The sequence below is a fragment of the Oryx dammah genome, unplaced genomic scaffold, assembly GCF_014754425.2.
Source record: "Oryx dammah isolate SB20612 unplaced genomic scaffold, SCBI_Odam_1.1 HiC_scaffold_28, whole genome shotgun sequence".
NCBI lineage: Eukaryota > Metazoa > Chordata > Mammalia > Artiodactyla > Bovidae > Oryx > Oryx dammah.
Window position 1 is genome coordinate 110063760 of NW_024070212.1, and position 20287 is coordinate 110084046.

Sequence of the window (20287 nt, forward strand, 5' to 3'; positions counted from 1 at the left end):
TGATAGAATGTCTTTTTATACTATGGAATGTTCTTCTTGTGCCTAGTCACAGTTTTTGTCTTCAAGGCTATTATGTTAGATATTAGGATAACCCCTCCAGCTATGTTTTGGTTATTAGATCCATGATATATCTTTTTGCCACTTTTTTATTCTCAGTCTGTTTGTGTCATTGGCTCTGAAGTGTGTCATTTGTAGACAGAATATACTTGAATCGTGTTTTTTATCCACTTGGCTAATATCTGCCTTTCACATGTTTAATCGACATTTAATGTGATGATTGATAAGGTAGGTTTTATATATTCCATTTTGCTATTTGTTTTCTATGTATCTTATGTCTTTTTTGTTGGACCTCTCTTCTCTTGCTGGCTTCTTTTGCATTAAATAGATGTTTTTTAGTGTGCCATTTTAAATGTTTGTTGTTTATTTCACTGTGTATGTTTTTTAAATTATTTTCTTAATAGTTACTCTGGAAATTACAATTAACATCTTAACTTATAGCAGCATAGTTTGGATTAATGCCAACTGAATTTCAATTGTATACAAAAACATTGTCCTTATATAGCTCCATTACCTCTATATCCTTTCTGTTGTTATTATTATACAAATTACATCTTTATACATTGTATGCTTATCAACAAAGGTTTCTAATTATTGCTTTATGCAGTTTCTCAAGCAGGAAGAAAATAGAGTTACAGACAAAAAGTATGCTTATGCTATATCGTGTATTTACTTATGTGGTTACCTTTTCCAGTGTTCTTTATTTCTTCACATGGCTTCAAGTTCTTTCATTTCAAGCCTAAAAGACTTCCTTTAGAATTTCTTTATCATTTAAAATTTCTTTCTAGGTTTGCTACTGACACAGTCTCTGTTTATGTTTTTCTGGAAATATTTTAAATTCCCTTTCATGTTTGAATGATAGCTTTGCTGGATATAGATTTCATGGTTGAAAGTCTTTGCTTTCATCACTGTAAATAGGTCAGATTATTGGTGTATGGGGGGTGGGGTGCTGAAACTCCAATACTTTGGCCATCTGATGTGAAGAACTGACTCATTTGAAAAGACCCTGATGCTGAGAAAGATTGAAGGTGGGAGGAGAAGGGGACAAGAGAGGATCAGGTGGCTGGATGGCATCACCAACTCAATGGACATGAGTTTGGGTAAACTCTAGGAGTTGGTGATGGACAGGAAGGCCTGGCCTGCTGCACTCCATGGGGTCTCAAAGAGTCAGACACGACTGAGCGACTGAACTGAACTGAACTGATGAGTTTTAAATCTACCATCTTATTTTATGTTTTCTGTTTGTTCTACCTATTAGTTTATTTTTACTTCTTTATTTTATTTTTAAAACCCACAATGTGTTGTTGTTCTCTGCAGTTATTGTTCACTTAGATTTACTCACATATTTGTCACTTTCTTTGCTCTTCATTCCCCTTTTCATATCTTCACCTTCCATATGAGATTATTTTCCTGCAGTTTGAAGACCATCTTTTAAAATTTTATTTAGTGAAGATCTGCTGTTAGCAAACATTCTCAGTTTTTGTGATACATTTATTTGTCTCTCATTTTTTAAGATATTTTTGATATGTTTAGAAATTCAAGTTGGCAGTTATTTTTTTTAGCCCATTAAAGGAATCTAATTATCTTTTGACCTCTTTTGTTGCTGTTGAAAAACCAGCTGTCAGTCATTCACTCCTTTGTAAAGTCTTTCTCTCTCTTTGGTGTTTTGAATTTTTCCTAGTTATTAAATAATAAGTTTGCTGTATCAAAGGTCTAGGCTGACACATTTTCTTTTGGCACTATTGTTGACTTTCATTTTTAGTGATAAGTCTTCTGAAGTCTAAATTATTTTAGGTAGTCCATTTTTTTCTCCCTCACTGACTTCAAGCTTCTCTCTGTTTTGCTGGCATTCTGAATTTTCCTGCATTATGCTTAAATATTTTGTTTACCCTTCTTAAGATTCATTAGACTTCCTGGATTGTTCTGCTATCTGGGAAAATTCTTAGCTACTATTTCAGTAGACATTGTCTCCCCCTTCATTCTCCTCCTTTACTATTTCTGAATCCCAGCATTAGATCTTCTTGTGCTTTTCTCTTTGTCTTTGAAATTCTCATTCATATTTTCCATCTCTGATAAATTACTCAAGGTCTGTTTTTACCATACAGTGATTATCTTTTTAGCTAGGTCTAAGCTGAGGTTTAACTGAGTTCCTGTTTCCAATTATTTATTTTGCATCTGAGAAACAAATGCATTATTTGTTTTTTCACATTTGCTTACTTATCTCCATAATGTATTGTTCCTATATTAACTTGTTCCTTTTTCATATTTAACATATTAAATGTACTTATTATATATTCTATATCTGATACTTCCAATATCATTATCTTTTCAAGTCTAATTCTGCTATTGTCCTCACTCTTGTTGACTTGTTTCTCATTGTTTTATTATGTTTACATTGTGATATTTTGACTGCTCTTAATCTGTGGGAATCAGGAACCAGGGTCTCAGTCTGACAGAAGCCAAAGTCTAAAAACAAGCTAGGCATTATCTCTCAAAAGAAAAATGGCTAATGCCCAGCAGTTGCAGAAAGCCAATGGTCACTTCTTTTTCTTGTTGGGATTTACAAGGTGCTAAACTGGTGCTAATGGTAAAGAACCTGCCTGTCAGTGCAGGAGATGCAAAAGACGTGGGTTTAATCCCTGGGTTGGGAAGATCCTCTGGAGGAGGGCATGACAACCCACTCCAATATTCTTGCCTGGAGAATCCCATGGACAGAAGAGCCTGGTGGTCTACAGTCCATGGGGCCACAGAGTCAGAATGACTGAGGCAGTTTAGCATGCATAAATAGCATGCAAACTCTACTTACACTAATTAGTAAGCCCGCCACATTATGTTGTTATTAAGGACATGGAAACCATGGGACAGACTGTTCTTTTTGGAGCAAGTGCAGGTTTTTCCAAGGCAGGCCCCATTCAAAGGCAACCATATTTATTACTTTGTCTAAATTTGAACTTCAGCAAGACTCCCACTAAAGACATATACTAGCATCAGAACCTAGTTAGGCTATTCACTTGTTGATGAGAGGAAATTTAGACGTTTTCCCTGTGATTTGGTGCTGTTCAGTCACTCAGTCATGTCTGGCTCTTTGTGACCCCATGGACTATAGCATGCCAGGCTTCCCTGTCCTTCACCATCTCCTGGAGCTTGCTGATTTTGTAAGACTATTTCAAAAACACGAGCCCTGAGGAACTTCCACTGACTGTAAGGCTCTAAATCCCAGGCGACTCCCAGTAAAACCATTTTCACTGATGTCTCATGGTCATCATAGCGTTTTTTAATGGACTAATTGCATTTCTACTCCTGCTGCTGCTGCTGCTAAGTCGCTTCAGTCATGTCCGACTCTGTGCGACCCCATCGATGGCAGCCCCCCAGGCTCCCCTGTCCCTGGGATTCTCCAGGCAAGAACACTGGAGTGGGTTGCCATTTCCTTCTCCAATGCATGAAAGTGAAAAGTGAAAGTGAAGACGCTCAGTTGTATCCGACTCTTAGCGACCCCATGGACTGCAGCCTACCAGGCTCCTCCATCCATGGGATTTTCCAGGCAAGAGTACTGGAGTGGGGTGCCATTGCCTTCTCCTAGAAGATCCAATTACCTGTTAGGGTTGTGGCAAACTATGGAGGACTGTACATATCCCCTAGTCAACCTGTTCGTTCCAGGTGACAGGAGACTGCTTTAATGGGTGTGGATATGCAGGTACTAAGGGAAATACATGATCTGGGTCTATGCTATATGCTGTTTCCCTGATAAAATGCTTTAGAAAAACTGGAAGCTCTGGAGGTAGCTTACCAATCATACAAATTTCATCCTTAGGATTTAAGAACCAGTGTGGGGGGTCCTTTTCATTTTGCCATGGGACTCAGCATAATCCACACCCAAGCATGAATTGCTGATTTGTACTATTGCTTTTTGCTTAATTACAATTTTGTATTTTCTTAATCCCTTGTTATTCTGTGTAACGCAGGGAAATCTGCTATTATTAGGAGTAACAAATATCTATCCTGCCTATTTTTATATACACATTTAAGCTTAATACATAGTAAGCAGCTAAAGAGCCACTGCAGAAACTGGAATGATCCAAAGAGATCCCATTTGGACATGGCATGAATATCAAAAACATTAATTGTTTTATATTGACAAACTGAGAAATGCAGCAATATCTGTTCACCTTGTCTTTGTTCTTCACCCCTTAGGGTTTTATGCAAACATACATTAAATGAAAGTCATTTCTCTTTATTGTTATCATCATATGTCCTTTTTTTTTTTTTTCTTATCCACAGCAGCCAAATTGTACTGGCATTAATTTTTCTTTTCTCCAAGCATTATTACTATTCACTTCTTCCTCCTTTAAACAAACAAATCATGGGAGAGGAATAAAACAACAGAGTATACTCTAGTTGCTAATTTTACAGACATTCAACTAACCTAGATCAAGCCAGTAACAAAAGAAAAAATAATTTTAGGCACTGTATATGGTTTTTCAGAGATTATTCAATATTACCGTAATTTGACACTATCTTCAAATTCAGTATTACCATAATTTGACACTATCCCCAAATTCCCCAAAGAAACATTTTAAAATCAAACAAGAACATCATAAAAAGCAATCAGTTGCTATTACAAAAATCATTATGGATAGCCAATATAAATATGTACATATGTACACCAGTAGACATGAACAGAAATGTTCTTATCAGCATTATCCATAAGAGTACGAAACTAGAAATAACCCAACATCCATCAATAGGAAATAGCTGGTAAAATGTGATATATATCTCCATAGCGCTGTGACAGTCAACCTTGAAGATGACCCCAATGACCCCCACCTCCGGGTATTCATACCTTTATGTAGAGTATTCCTAACTTGTACCAGGGTTAGTCTGTGTGAGATGGTGTGATTTAGGTTATAAAATAAATGCCATCTCCACCAGGCTTTCCTGGATCAGCCGCTCTCAGGGAAGCCAGTCAGGCCTTCAGATTAATGCAGCCACAGTCGTCTCTCTGGCTACAGCCTCATGGGGGATTCTGAGTCAAGACCACCTGCTAAGCCACTCTCAAATTCCTGACCCATATCATCAAAATAAATGTTTATCGTTATCTAAGCTTTGGGGCAATTTGTTACACAGCAATAGATAACTAACACAAATGGTACTATATAGCAGAGGTCAGCAGATTTTGGCTCTTGGGACAAATTTAGCCTATGTCCTATTTTTGTATCCCCTTGAGCTTAGGAGGGTTTTAAAATATTTTTTTAAATATTGTACCAAAAAAACAGACAAACAATCAAAAGAATATGCAACAGAGACCTAAAATGATTACTGTCTGGACCCTTAAAGGGTCCAAAGAAAATGTTTGCCAATTCCTGATACATAGCAATGATAATGAACTGTTGCTACAAAAGAGCACAGACAAATATCACAGACATAATGTTAAGTGAAAAGAGCCAGTACAGCAGAATATACACTAAAAGATTTCATTTAAATAAAATTCAAGAACAGGCAAACTAATTAATGATGTACAAAGTGAAGAGAGTAGTTTAATGTGAGGAGGGAAGAAAAGAGGCAGGGATAGGGATAGGGCAAGAGGGGGCTTCTGAGGCACTGGTGGGGGCTTTTCTTAATCTTGGCAGTAGCTACATGAGTGTATTCACTTTGTGACACTTCATTAAGCTCTATACTTACAGTTATTGTGTTTTTGTATTTCCATTTAAAAAAGAATTTATTTAAAATGTCATTAGAGAGTTAAAATTGGGCAATTTCTAAAATCCAAACATTTCTAATAAAGTCATAGAATCATTTAAATTATAATCAGGGACTCCATTCTTCCCCAAGGAGAGAATTCACTGGTAGTCTCCAAACAGCACTGCAGAAGGGAGTCAATTATAATGTTTAAGAGTGTGGCCTCTGGAATCAACCTGCCAGGTTTTAAGAACTAATTCTACCACTGATTATGTTTATGACCTTCAGTAAGTTACTTTGCCTTACTAGGCCTCATTTGTGTCATCAGGAAAGTGGAGATTAAAAAAAAAAAAAAGGTACCTACTTCATAAGGTTGTCTTAAGAAACGGATAGTATAAACCTCGAAACTCACTGAATCAGTTATCTATTGCTATGTAATAAGCCATCTTAAAGCTTATAATAGCATTTGTTTTTGTTGTCTCACAATTGTAAAGGTCAAGAATTTAGGCGAGGCTTAGCAATCTCATTAGTCTGGGTTCTCCAGAGAAAAAGAACCAGTAACCAATAGGATATATATATTAACATGTATTTTATAGATAGATGTTTAAAAAGATCTATATCTATCATAGATATAGTTATATAAGATTTATATCTATATATCTGTGTCTAAGGAAACCATGAGCCATCTACATATCTATTTCTAAATATATATATGTAATATATATTATAATCATATGAGCCAATTTCTTATAGACATAGATACAGATAGAAATATATAGATATATGATAAGGAATTGGCTTGTACAAATTTGAAGGCTGTGAAACCCCCAGATCTGCCCTGGGCAAGCTGTGGATCCAGAAGAGCAGATGGCATAGTTCCAGTCTGGCTTTGAAGGCGGAGAAGTAGGTAGAGCCAATGATGTCAATTCCCATCCAAGTCTGAGTCCAAAGGCAGGAGAATATTGACATCCCAGACTGAAGACAGAGGCAGAATTCTTTCTTTCTCCACCGTTTTGTTCTATTCAGGCATTCAAGAGACTGAATGAGGCCCACCCACATTGAGGAGGGCAATCTGCCTTATTCAGTCTACCAGGTCAATGTTAGTCTCATTCAGAAACCTCACAGATACACCCAGAATAATGTTGGACCAAGTATCTGGGCATCCTGTGGCCTACTCAAGCTGACACATAGTGGACCATCACTGCAGAGCTGGCTCACCTGTGCCCTCCGTGATTCAGTTAGGACTGGAGGGTCCAAAATGGCCCCACCAACCTGACTCCCTGGAAAAGACCCTGATGCTGGGAAAGACTGAGGGCAGGAGGAGAAGGGAGTGACAGAGGATCAGATGGTTGGACGGCATCACCGACTCAATGGACATGAGCTTGTTTGTGCAAACTCCAGGAGACAGTGAAGGACAGGGAAGCCTGGCGTGCGTGCTGTAGTCCATGGGGTTGCAGAGAGTCGGACACAACTGAGCAGCTGAATGACAACAGCCTGTTGGAGGACTTGCTGCTGGCTCTTCTCCTCCAAGTGGCATCTCTCCAGCAGGCTGACTTGATCTTCTTTACTTGGAGGTTGAATTCCTAGAGAAAAAGAAGTTAAAAGATCTCTTAAGCCAGAGCTCAGAATTCCTAAAACCTCATGCCACTACATTCCGTTGATGAGAGCAAGTCACAGGCCAGCCCAGATTCAAGGAGGAAGGAAATAAGAGACCCCGCCTCTGGGAGTGGGAGGAGTGGCAGCCTGGGCCAGGGTGTGGAGAGTTGAGGGGGGCCGTGTTCACAGGTGGTCAGCCCTTTGGCCGAGACAGTACATATCCTTCCCCTTTACATACAGACCCCAAGGTTTCATCTGTCCAAATCACTACCATCTCTTCTTGAACTACTGCAAGAGCCCCCTATTTCTCACCCTGCCCTAGACTGTTCTCCACACGGTTGCCAGGATGATCTTGTTACAATGTAAGTCAGATCATATCACTTCAGGAGGGGTCTCATCATGCTTGTAATAAAGCCCAAAGTCTATGCCATGATCTGGCTCTGAGCAACCTCTCCACCCGTTTCCCTTCTGTTCTTTCTTTGTTCGTTCTGTTCCAGCAACCCTGGCTTTCCTGCTGTTCCTCAGACACCCCAGGCTCATCCTCTGGGCTTTTCTACTAGATGTCTCTTCCCTCAGAACACTCTTCCCCAGATCTCACATGGCTGGTCTTTTCACTCAGACCACTGCTCAAATATCACCTCCTCAGGGAGATCTTCCCTGACCACCCTACTCATAAACAGTTCCCCCATCCCACCTCTGAGCATCCCTTTCCTGATGCAGCTTTATTTTCCTTCATAGCAACCCCTAGTATTTTCTTATGCATGGTCTCTCTTCCCCACAGGGCTTCCCTGGTAGCTCAGATAGTAAAGAATTTGCCTGCATTGCAGGAGACCCAGGTTTAATCCCTAGATTGGGAAGATCCCCTGGAAAACAGAATGGCTACCCACTCCAATATTTCTGTCTGGAGAATTCCATGGACAGAGGAGCCTGGTGGGCTGCAGTCTGTGGGGTCGCAAAGAGTCAGACACGACTGAGAAACTAACACTTTCTTTCACTTCCCCACTAGATATCAGCTCCATGAGCACTTGGACTTTGTTCTCGCAGACACATAAAGCAGCGCCTTGCAAATAACAGGCACATAATACATATGTGTTGAGTAAATGAAAGAGCCTGGGATCAGCCCATGGAAGAACAACAGGAAGGCAAACCCAGCAACATTGACAGCATTGTCCTGCCCTGGCCCGTCCACCTCAACACTACACTCTAACCTCATAACTAGTTTGTAGTCATAGTTTGCTGTCTCAGAAAAGGGAGCTTGCAACTAAAGAGGACAAGTTAGAGCCAACTGTCGTGGGCAGTTGGAAGATGCAGTTGGAAAGGACAATAACTAGCCCTTATTCTGGATCCTATGGCCAGTCCCAATAGTCCCAGGATGAGAGATCGCCCGTTTGCTTTCTTTTTAATTATTTTTTTATTGGAGTGTAGTTGATTTACAATGTTGTGTTACTTTATGTGTACAGCAAAGTGAATCAGCCATGTATATACACGTGTATCCATTCTCTTCTAGACTCCATTTCCATATAGGTCATTACAGAGCACCAAAGAGAGTTCCCTGGGCTATTCAGTAGGCTCTTACTAGTTATCTGTTTTATATACAGTAATGTGTGTATGTCACTACCAATCTCCCCATTTATGCCCTCCCCAAATTTCCCCCTTGGTAACCATACATGTGTTTTCTACATCTGTGATGAAATTTCTGTTTTGTAAATAGGTTCATTGATACCATTTTTTAGATTCCACATAAAAGCAGTATGATATGCAATTAGTCTTTCTCGGTCTGACTATGTATACTATATATCCCACCTTTCTGCCAGAGACATCTTAGTATGCACAAGAGGCGAGAAAGGGAAGAAACGGGTATTCTTGCATCCCTACCCTACCATGAGCTGAGTGGTTTCGTTCGCATTATCTCACTCCACTCTTAAAACAACAGACATTGCTCTTCAGTTCACAGATATGAAAAACTGGACAGTGAGGTGGGAAGTCAGTGTTTGCTGATACCGTGTGGGTGAGCCAGCAGGAAGTTTGCTTCGGTAGACACCCCAGCTTCTTCCTGTCGTCTTGAAAAGCCTAGCGTGTGTCCTGTGAGGATGATCCATCCCGGTGCAGAGTTGCTGAGATGTCTGCTCTTCCCCACAGTGGTGTCCTGTGGCCATCCGGGCTCCCCGCCCCATTCCCAGATGTCCGGGGACAGCTATACAGTGGGGGCAGTCGTGCGTTACAGCTGCACCGGCAAGCGGACCCTGGTGGGAAACGCCACCCGCATGTGTGGGCTGGATGGACACTGGACTGGCTCCCTCCCGCACTGCTCAGGTAAGGGGCTGGTGTAGGGGAGGGGTTCCAATGGAACACTTGGCTGGCGGGAGAGGGGCAGCTCCGAGGTGGGAGTGAAACGGAGGAGAGGGAAGCAGAGCTTTTGAACCTTCATCGCATCCCTCCCAGGCAGAGAGCACAGCTGAACTGAAATGAACTGAAATGAACTGAACCCATCCCTCCCAGTCAGAGAGCATGGCTCTCAGAGGTCCCAACGGGACTTCATCCCTTGATGGTCCAAGCCCAGCTTCATGCCCTTAGACTCTGGCCAAGCTGAGATAGCCAAGAGATTGCAGAACCAATGAAGATATGGTTTCTGTGGTCACCTATGGCCAGAATCCTCTCCAGACACTTATTACCATGAGGTCCCAGGAACAGTCCAAGCCTTCCTGTTGTTGGCTCAGATCCAAACCCACTCTGGTGCTCTCTCCTTCCCTGTGTGAGACCTTTGGACCCCAGCCTGCTTTCCTTTCTGTATCATCACTTCTTCTGTTTGTCCTGTATCCTTCCTGGCCCAGTGAATACAGTTCTCCTCTTCAGCTTTAACACACCAGTCCCCAGACTTTTCCTATGAATGAATTTATTTTCTTGTTAATTTCTGTGGGGACATGGAGAGAGGTAATCAACACAGCAAATGTAGGGAATTGACAGAGCTCCCAAGTCCGTATTTCCAGATACTCATCTGTAATGTCATAAAAGAACAAAAATATTTGAAATTGAATTGTCCTACTAATGACAGAAACCACCAAGGCAAAACAATTAGCACCCCACAGCTTTCTCTTCTTTGGGGTGAGCTTGCCTGGCCTCAAGAAGGGATTCCACATAGGATGTCACCCGAAGAGGGCAACTGTTCATGTGGCTTGACACTTCTCAAGAAGCCCATTTTGGCATTGAAATTAACTCCTACCCCTTCCCATCACAGATGCCCTCGAGATATAAGGATCCTGTTGTTCAGTCACTAAGTCATGTCCGATTGTTTATGACCCAATGGACTGCAGCATGCCAGGCTTCCCTGTCCTTCACTATCTCCCAGACTTTGCTTAAACTCATGTCTATTGAGTCAGTGATGCCATCCAACCATCTCTTCCTCTGTCACCCCATTCTCCTCCTGCCCTCAATCTTTCCCAGCATCAGAGTCTTTGAGTGTCAGCATCGGAGTCCAGTGAGTCAGCTCATTGCATTAGATGGCCAAAGTATAGGAGCTTCAGCTTCAGCATCAGAGCTTCCAGTGAATTTCAGGGTTCATTTCTTTCAGGATTGACTGGTGACCTCCTTCTAATATAGAAGGCTTCTCCTTGAAGTGGGACCTCACCTATAAGACATGCATCTGCTCCTGCAGTTTGAGATTCCCAGATGAGCCTGTCTTCCAAAATTTAGGGCACTGCCAGCATGTTGTTTTTGTTCAGTCACTCAGTCGTGTCCAACTCTTTGCGACCCCGTGGACTGCAGCATGCCAGGCTTCCCTGTCCTTCACCATCTCCCAGAGCTTGCTCAAACTCATGTCCATTGACCATCCAACCATCTCGTCCTCTGTCATTCCCTGTTCCTCTTGCCCTCAATCTTTCCCAGCATCAGGGTCTTTTCTAATGAGTCAGCTCTTCACATCAGTATTAAAGCTTCAGCATCAGTCCTTCCGATGAATATTCAGGGTTGATTTCCTTTAGAGTTGACTGGTTTGATCTCCTTGCAGTCCAAGGGGCTCTTAAGAGTCTTCTCCAGCACCACAGTTCAAAAGCAGCAATTCTTCTGCTTTCGGCCTTCTTTATGGTCCAACTCTCACATCCATAATGACTACTGGAAAAACCATGGTTTTGACTATATGGACCTTTGTTGGCAAAATAACGTCTCTACTTTTTAATATGCTTTTCTTCCAAGGAGCAAGCATCTTTTAGTTTCATGGCTGCAGTCACCATCGGCAGTGATTTTGGAGCCCAAGAAAGAAAGTCTGTCACTGTTTCCATTGTTTCTCCATCTATTTGGTGGGACTGGAATACCCACAGATATTAGTTAGGTCTCCTAAGAAAGGAGAAATTCCTGAAGCACTGAGAATTTGTTTCAAAGGATTGTGGGCTGCCCAGGACAATCCCAGACACATCACTCTGTTACGACCCAAGACTTTGGCCTCTCACCCTTATTAATCTCATTAACTGCCCAGTTCATGAACTGGCAAGACTGTGTACAAGCCACTGGGACTCCCTTAGCCAGTTAGCCAGGCCCCAGACTTCTGTGTGTTTGGACCTCTGTTGGAAGTGTCTTGGGAGGCTGGCAGGGGGAAGTCAAGGATCATGTATATTGAGGCCTCCTGAGTTGTCCACAGAGCAAATTCCAGGAGGAAGAAATGCTCCAAAAGGGAAAGGCATGCATTTTGCATCCAAATACCATCCAAACATGCATTTGCCCCAGTCTCTTTGGTGTTTTGCGTAAAGCTCCTCCCTCTAGACACTTTTACAGGACACAAGGCTAATGGTGTTCTTAGAGTCTATATTATGTATTTAGGAATCTGTTCTCCATGGGAAAAGGAAGTATGAGGTAGGGGAAGGAGAAACCAGAAAGCCTTCAGCATCTCCTACTTACTACCATGTGTAACTAACCACAGTTAAGTCTCCTGACCCAAAGCACAAAGTCCAAAGTCCTTTCTCCTAATTTGTAATTATCCTTCTCTGAAGTTGTGTTTGCAAAGGCTGGGAAATGACCTTATAGAAATATAAAAATAATTCTTGTCAAAGCTGCATCACTGAGCTTTAAACCCTCTGAAAAGCCTTGTCAGATTTCATAATTTTTTGACTTCCTAATTCCTCATCCTGCATGTGGAAGAAGAGAGTTTTCCTTGGCCACATCACAGGTCAAGGGGAGACTGGAAACAGGCTGACAGTTGAGAACAATAAAAAGTAAGAAGCAAGAAAGGAACCTTCAGAAAATACAAACCCCGCTCATTGGGGAGTGTGTTTCATGAAACTGTTTGATCTCTGATCCTGAACATTCTGAAGAACAGTTGCAATCTCCATTTGCCCATGTCTTCCTCAAGGATGACAGACTCTTAGGAGACCAGAATCACAGGCAGCCCTTTCCTGGAGACTTCTGAGGACAGGATTAGAAGTTATTCCATAAATACTGCGGCTGAGGAATGAATGAATCTTAAATACCTTAGATAAGAAAGTGAGAGATGACAAGAATAGATGATGAGGAAGTAATGCTAGGTGTGCCCTGGACTGTAGTTCTTCCACTCCTGAAACTTACAGATATCTTTTGCAACAGCATCTCGTGCCAGTCCTAAAAACACACACACACATTCAGGAGTTCCAAGGTCAAATTTTCGAGCCTCATTCAGTTCAGTCAGTGCACCCAGATGATGCAAAACAGAAATCTTAGGTCTCTGGGCCATCGAGCACTTGCCGAGATTTCTGGCATCTGAGACACTGTGGGGAGTTAACTGCCCATCTCTGCAGCAGCAGCATCTTGCTGAGTACCTCTTCAGTAAAGAGTCAACAGTTGCCACCTGCCCCCATAGTGCAGTGTCCTATGCCAGACTTCCTTATATTGTTGAAACAGAGGCGGAACACTTCAGTAGAGGCTGTTCTGTCAGACAATGCCCAGGACCAGAGAATCCACCCTTGGGCCTATTGTACAATAGTGCTGCCTCCAGCTGAGGCCAGCTAGCCAGTGGGGGAGTCAGAGCGATTCACCATCAGGATTGCCTTCAGGCGGACCCTGTACTGCCTGTTGCATGAACTACATCTGGAAAATGTCAAAAGATAAGAAAACCTGGCCAAATATGAGGGGCTGTCTTTTCTCATATTTTTGAAAGGCTGAGTGAATCCCCCTTCCTTGGTAGGCAGTAGAATGGGGAACATGGGGTTATACAGTATTGTTATATTCTGAAACTAGACTAGGAGAGGAAATAATCCCAAAACTGAGAGGCAGATACAGCAACAGTAGATGACGAGGCACATGGCTTAAGTGTTTTTTTATACCAACTAACCAAATGTGTCTTTGCGGTTGTTCTTTAGTCACTAAGCCATGTCTAACTCTTTGCAGCCCTGCGGACTGTAACCCACCAGGCTCCTCCAGATTTCCCAGGCAAGAGTACTGGAATGGATTGCCATTCTTTTCTCTAGGGGATCTTCCTGACCCAGAAGTTGAACCCACGTCTCCTGCATTGACAAGCAGATTCTTTACCGCTGAGCTACCAGGGAAGCCCCAAAATGTGGTCATTGAGATGTTTCTATTGATGCCTACATACATGGATTCATGAGGAGATACATTCCACATCACTTGGAAACTATCTTCTCATGCAGTTGCCATTTAGCCCTCAATTTTCTTTCTCCTTCCTCAAGCTCACCGTGACCAAGTCTGATCTAGTGGTGTCTCCCATGAATCTCTGCATCCTGAGATGAGCTGGCTCCCACCGATAGTAGATAGCTTTATCTCCTGTTCTTTACCTTCCTTCACCTCTTGGGTCCTTAAAACTCTCTTGGGTGGGTTTGTACAAGATCAGAAATCAGGTAAATGCAGAAATATGGCAGGAGTCAGGGGGCAAAGAAAGAATGAAATGAGAGATCAAAAATGTTTAATCCAGAGCTTACCTGTAATTGCATAATCTGTGAATAAGAAAGCCTCAGGTAAAGGCCCAGGATCAAAATTCAAGCTTGACTATTGAGCAACAACTCTGCTAGAAGTTTGAACTTTATTCTCTCAGCAGTGGGAAGCCAGAGGAGGTGTTTCAGCAAGAGAGAACAAAAATCAAATAGTTGTGGTTGTTCATTGTTAAGATTTAAAGAGAAAGTGAGGATGGATTAGAGGGAGAGTTTAAGAGAAGGGACTATTCATTACAAGGCTCCTGCAGTAAAGTTCAGGCAAGAGATGTTGAGCAGCTGAGCTAAGACAGTGGAACGGGGAATGGAGAGGGTACCGGCTCAGCAGATGGTGGAGAAGAGGTGAAAGGGAGAAGGTCAGCTTGGACCACACTGGCACCAGCCAAGAATGGAGGCAGGACTTCTTGCACAAAGGCTTCCGTCTGCCTTCTTTCCTCCCTTGTGGTTCGGGCCCCAGGGCCTCACACGTGACCTCAGATCTATGTGTCATTTGGCCACTGAGTACTCAGACAGAAGCCTGTTCAGGTGACTCAGGCACACACGGTCTCACTGCCCTCTTTCTTAGGGCCCCCTGCTTCCCCATAACAGAGCTCCAACTCTTTCTCCCACTCTGCCATTCTCTTTCCTTCCCTGCTAAAAACAGTGGGGTTTTTTGGTTCTGGTCCATAGGAACCAGCATAGGAGTCTGTGGTGACCCTGGCATCCCAGCCCACGGCATCCGTCTGGGGGACAGCTTTGCCCCGGGCAGCCTAATGCGCTTCAGCTGTGAAGCTGGCCACGTGCTCCGGGGGTCATCAGAGCGAACTTGTCAAGCCAACGGCTCGTGGAGCGGCGTGCAGCCTGAGTGTGGAGGTAATGTATGTGACATTCTGCTTCTCCCCTTTGCCTGCCCCAAGGTCTTCCCCTGTTTTCCTGCTCCCTCATGCCTGCCCTCACCCGCACAGATAAAATCAAAGGCCCCATTTAAACCCTTGGCCAGGTGGAGAGGGAACATCAACAGAGAGTTCACGTTCATCTCATTAGTAATCCAAAGGCAAACATATTCCCCACCCTAACCTCAGAAGGGAAGATACCAGGATACACTAAGTTTTGCAGATTTGCTCACTTGTTTCCATATAGCTTCATTCAACAACCATGTGCCAAATGGTATAGTATATGCTAGAGACACAATGGTGGCCAAGCCAGACACACTTTCCCCTCTGGAGCTTACAGTTTAAGATTAAACGAACATCCAAAGTGCCAAAAAAAAAAAAATACACAATCCAATTTTACAAATCACTTTAAAAGTAATATAAGCCCTTAATGATGGTTCTTGGGATGGCCTCAGTGGGGGAAGAGGAAAGACACAATATACAGTCGTCATCTAGCAAGGGAGAAGTGGGCATGGAATAGAGAAACAGGGAAATATATAATTACCAGGCGGCAGCACCAAGGGCTCATTGAGGCAAGAGCCATTAACTTAAAGTGACAGCATTCATCTGGGTTTTTGTTCAAGCACATTTTGCTACATAGTTTCAGACACAGGGTAGGTGAAGCATTAAGTGTAGTTAGGGTTTTACTAGGTAACTAATAACTAAGCATAGGTGACCAAGGCATAAAGAAAGTGGCAAGGGAGACAAAGCAGTGATTGTGACGGATGTTAGCATCTAGGCTGGGCATGGAGGGGACAGGATCATCAGTGGAGTAAGAGGCTATGAAGAGGTGACAAGATCATTGGATTAGAGGTTTTCCCAATCAGCAGGAAACCAATTCCAGAGGCAGTGAGCCAAAGAAATAAACGGCAGTGGTTAGAGAATGGGCTGCATGGACTCTCTCCCCTTTTGTAGAAATAAATGGCAGTGGTTAGAGAATGGGCTGCATGGACTTGAGATTGCAGCATGGTCCTGGAGAGCAAGGGGAGATGCTCTGGCCCGTGTCCGGGGACACCTGCCCAGGAAATGACACAGATGGGGTCAGTGCCCTCTCTCACTTGTCTGTCCAAAGTCCTGCCTTTCTGGGGGTGCAAAGTCAGTTTTTATAGGATTTTGTAGGCATAGTAAGAGGCATAGTAAGCTTGTGGTAATGAGTGTATTGGCAAGGAAAGAAGTTACTATACTCTCACATATCCACTGTGACCAGATTCCCTTTCTTGCCACCCAGACCCCAGGATGGAATCAGTCACCATGTCAGGAGGGTTCAGGGAACAGAAAGTAGGTGGCTAAGAGTTTCAACCTGGAAGCAAGTGTTTGTTGAATGAGGTTGTGTGTGTGTGTCACATGTACACAGCTCTTTGTGACTTCCCTTGACAAGCTCCCAGTTACCTTTCAAGGTTCTACTCAAATTCTTATCTCCAGCCCCAGTAAGCCACTCCCTTCTTAGTGCTTTTTCCCTTCAAGTGTAGGGAAATCACATCATATTTTAATTCACCTGTTTATAGGTAGGTTCTTAAGAGAGACTGGGCTCCTCAAAGGCAGAGGTCATAGCTCAGTCATCACTGCATTTCCGGTACCTACGCCGCACAATACTTGTTGAGTCAATGGGTACTAAGGCTTATCTGATCTACAAAATGATTCTTATCATTTTGGGACTATGGGACCATGTAAATGGCATACATACTTACAAAATAAAATTAAGTGAAAAATTAGAAACAAGTAATCTCTATCAAATATCAAAATGGAAACAAATGAACTTAACTATGTGGCAAGCTGGTGATTTAGTAACCCAGAGAATTATTTCAGTTGACTTGAAAAAATGAAATTTGAATATGGCATATATATCCTAAGGACAAAGAACTGCAATGAAATCTTAAACTGGTTCTAAAACTGTATGGTTTTAGCAATCATACTGCTGGTAATCAAATTGGAGTGACAATTCTGAAACTGTTACATATATAATACCATACTCTATATGGATAAAGCAAGTAAAAATTATTTATTGTCATTAAGAACCAAGATTTTAAAATAAAAGAGGTATCATATAAAAGATGAAAAAGTTAAGGAAAAACTCTTCATTCTAAACTTGGCTTCGTAATATCAGTATAAACTCATAATGTATTTTCAATCTGAAAAGTTATTTTCCCAATCTAAAAGTCTAGAATCAATGACCAGCTCTGTAGCAATGAGTACCCTTAATGCCCAGACTGTAGGTTTTAAATCCATTGTCCATTAAAAGGAACCAGAGCTCTTTAGGGAAATGACTGATTCCAGGACTGGAGCAGGAAACATACAAAATTAACATGGAAACTCTTGTCACTCCAGCAAGGAATCTACGAAACACAACTGGGTCATGTCAGAGGAACTCAGGAGCCAACTTGAAAGGGTTTCCCTTCGTCAGAGATGGAATAATTTGAATGTCAATAAAAATAAAAGTGACAGCAGAAGGCAACATAACGAAGAAACTTAAATCTGTGAATTCAAATGATTATCCTTTGGAGCTTGCTAGGGAACCAACTAATTATTCTCATATATGATTTATTTTTTTTTTTAATCAAGCATTAGTCCAACCTTCCTGTGTGAACTCTATTTCAGGGTAAGCAAATATTTGATGATGGGCAAGTTCTTTACTAAAGAACCCGAGCTAAAGCAGAAAGAATTCTGGAATTGATCAACAGGGATCTACTGTCTAGCATAGGAAACTCTGCTCAATATTATATGGCAACCTAAGTGGGAAAAAAACTTGAAAAACAATAGATACATGTGTATGAATAACTGAATTACTGTGCTTTACACCTGAAACTATCACAACATTGATAATCAACTATACTCCAATATAAAATAAAAAGTTAAACAAATAATCTAAAATTTTTTAATGTAAAAAGAATTGTAGAATTAAAATGATACCATTTCTATCCCCTAGTGAATCTGGTCAACAATGTTTACTTTCTACTGAAACCATTAAATGGCAACTAATAGGAGCTTAATAATGCCAGATGAGGCAGGCAGATGTGACCCACTGAGCAGCCTCAACATCATTAACAAGGAGGCAACCACACACTCTCTGCCTCTAATGTGATGTGATAAAAACACAAAACCACTTGCAAAGTACCTTTGTCAAGAAGTAGAACTTGACTGCGCTAATGATAGAGGAGCATATTGAACAATGCCTCATTCACCAAGTTAGTAAAATCCAGAAAGTGGGAAGTTCTACCAGTTAAATGCCCTGATTTCTGTGACAGATAAATTACAGGAGCGGGTAATCCAGTAACCTCTGGATTCAGAGAGTCTTAGAGACATGCCAATCAAATGTCATATGTGGACCTTTATGATTCAAACAAATCAACTATTAAAAAAAAGAGATACAGACAGAGTCTTGAGGAAGCCTAAGCACTGCTTGGCTATTTGGTGATACGAAGGAATCATTTAAAATTTTAGGTGTGATAACAAAACAGACATGGTCTTTAATTTTTAGAAATCTGTAAAAATCCCTCCAGGTCTCTCCTCCTCTTCTGAGGGTGAGATGATCAGACATGGGAGCATCCCAACAGGGATGCTTTCAATCCACAGGCTTCTGATGTAACCTGTGGCCTCCACTCTGGGCAGGACTTAGCCTAACCCCGGGGGATGCCTGCCGTTGTTCTGATGAGTAATGTGTTCTTTCGGCTTCCTAGTGATCTCTTGCGGGAATCCTGGGACTCCAAGCAATGCCCGAGTCCTGTTCAGTGACGGCCTGGTTTTCTCCAGCTCCATCGTCTATGAGTGTCGGGAAGGCTACTATGCCACAGGCCTACTTAGCCGGCACTGCTCGGTCAATGGCACCTGGACAGGCAGTGATCCGGAGTGCACAGGTGAGAGCTTCTGGGCTCCATGGCAGTGGGGCTCCTCCACGCCAGAGGAGAAGGCTGTCTGCCAGAGACTGGGAAGACTGGCTGGCGTTGAGGGACGTGACCCGGAATGAGGATCATACAAGTCGCCTCCGTTTACTGAGCACGTTCTGTGGGACTGCCCCTGAGCAAAGTGCTTTGTTTTCGGATCTTTTGATGCTCATCACAATCCCCTGTGAAACTAGGAAAGTGAAACTCACTCCGTTGTGTCTGACTCTTTGTGCCCCCACGATTCTCCAGGCCAGAATACTGGAGTGAGTAGCCTTTCCTTTCTCCAGGGGATCTTCCCAACCCAGGAATCGAAGCCAGGTCTCCCGCGTTGCAAGCGGATTCTTTACCAGCTCAGCCACTATTAGCTCCGCTTTCCCACATGAGACAAGTGAGGCTCAAGAGAGCTTCAAAATATGCCATTGCTGTTCTCCAGGCTCTGGCCAGTTCCTGGGGCTTTCTTTTTCTCTTTTAGGGCAAACCCCCAGTGCTGAGCCTGACTCTCTTTCTATCTTAAAGCTGCTGCCACCTGTCATCTTTGTTAGCTCCATTTCTCCCTTCAGTCCATTCCCGCCCCAGCCTGGCTCCTCTTTCTTGCTTCTCCTAAAAGCAACTCCAGACCCTTTTCCTTGAAAAGCAAATCGCTGTGGGGCCCAGATGGAAGGAAGTGATTATAAAAGGGAATCTTATACAACAATCTCCCTTTCAGAGTCCTAGCTGTGTTTCCAGGCTCCATCTGAAACCCCCTGTCAGCTTCACTGTTGTTCCAAGGTCAGAGCTCACCAATCCCCACCCTCACTTGATACTGTAACACAGGAATGACCACTGCCTCAGTCACAAGGCCCTGCTCCTAGTCCACCGGGCCCATGGAGGCCTCCTGGGCAGAAGAGCAGTCAGTAAGATGCCCTTCCCAGCAGACAAACTGTCTTATCAACACATCTTAGGTCCATCATGTGGTCCATCAACACATCTTAGGCTCTTCAACCTGGAAACATCCCTCCCTCTGGTCCCCAGCCTCATTTATGAAGGGAGCCCTCTGAATACTTCCTCTTAGAGGAGTGGGCTTTACATGAACAAGATGGGTTTCCCAGCCCAAGTTGCTGGGGTGTGTAAGGATGGTGCAGCAAGGCCGGGGGTGTAGGACAGCCTTTTCAGGGAGACTTGGCTGCAGGGAGTTAGAATGAATGGCACCCCAACTGGGAACCTGGGAGGAGATGCCTCATCCCTTCTGTGACAGTTTTCCTTCCCAAACATGTGGGGAGTGATC

General features: G+C 42.8%; 1 protein-coding gene across 2 annotated transcripts in view; it reads left to right on the top strand.

Annotated features, from left to right (window-relative positions):
* Positions 1–20287, top strand: part of CSMD2 (CUB and Sushi multiple domains 2) — a 677707-nt gene that overhangs the window by 639889 nt on the left and 17531 nt on the right. For both annotated transcript variants that reach the window (XM_040231766.1, XM_040231767.1), the window contains 3 exons: positions 9469–9642; positions 14904–15086; positions 18820–18996. In XM_040231766.1, the coding sequence (XP_040087700.1) occupies positions 9469–9642; positions 14904–15086; positions 18820–18996 (534 nt within the window). The remainder of the gene's footprint in view (positions 1–9468; positions 9643–14903; positions 15087–18819; positions 18997–20287) is intronic.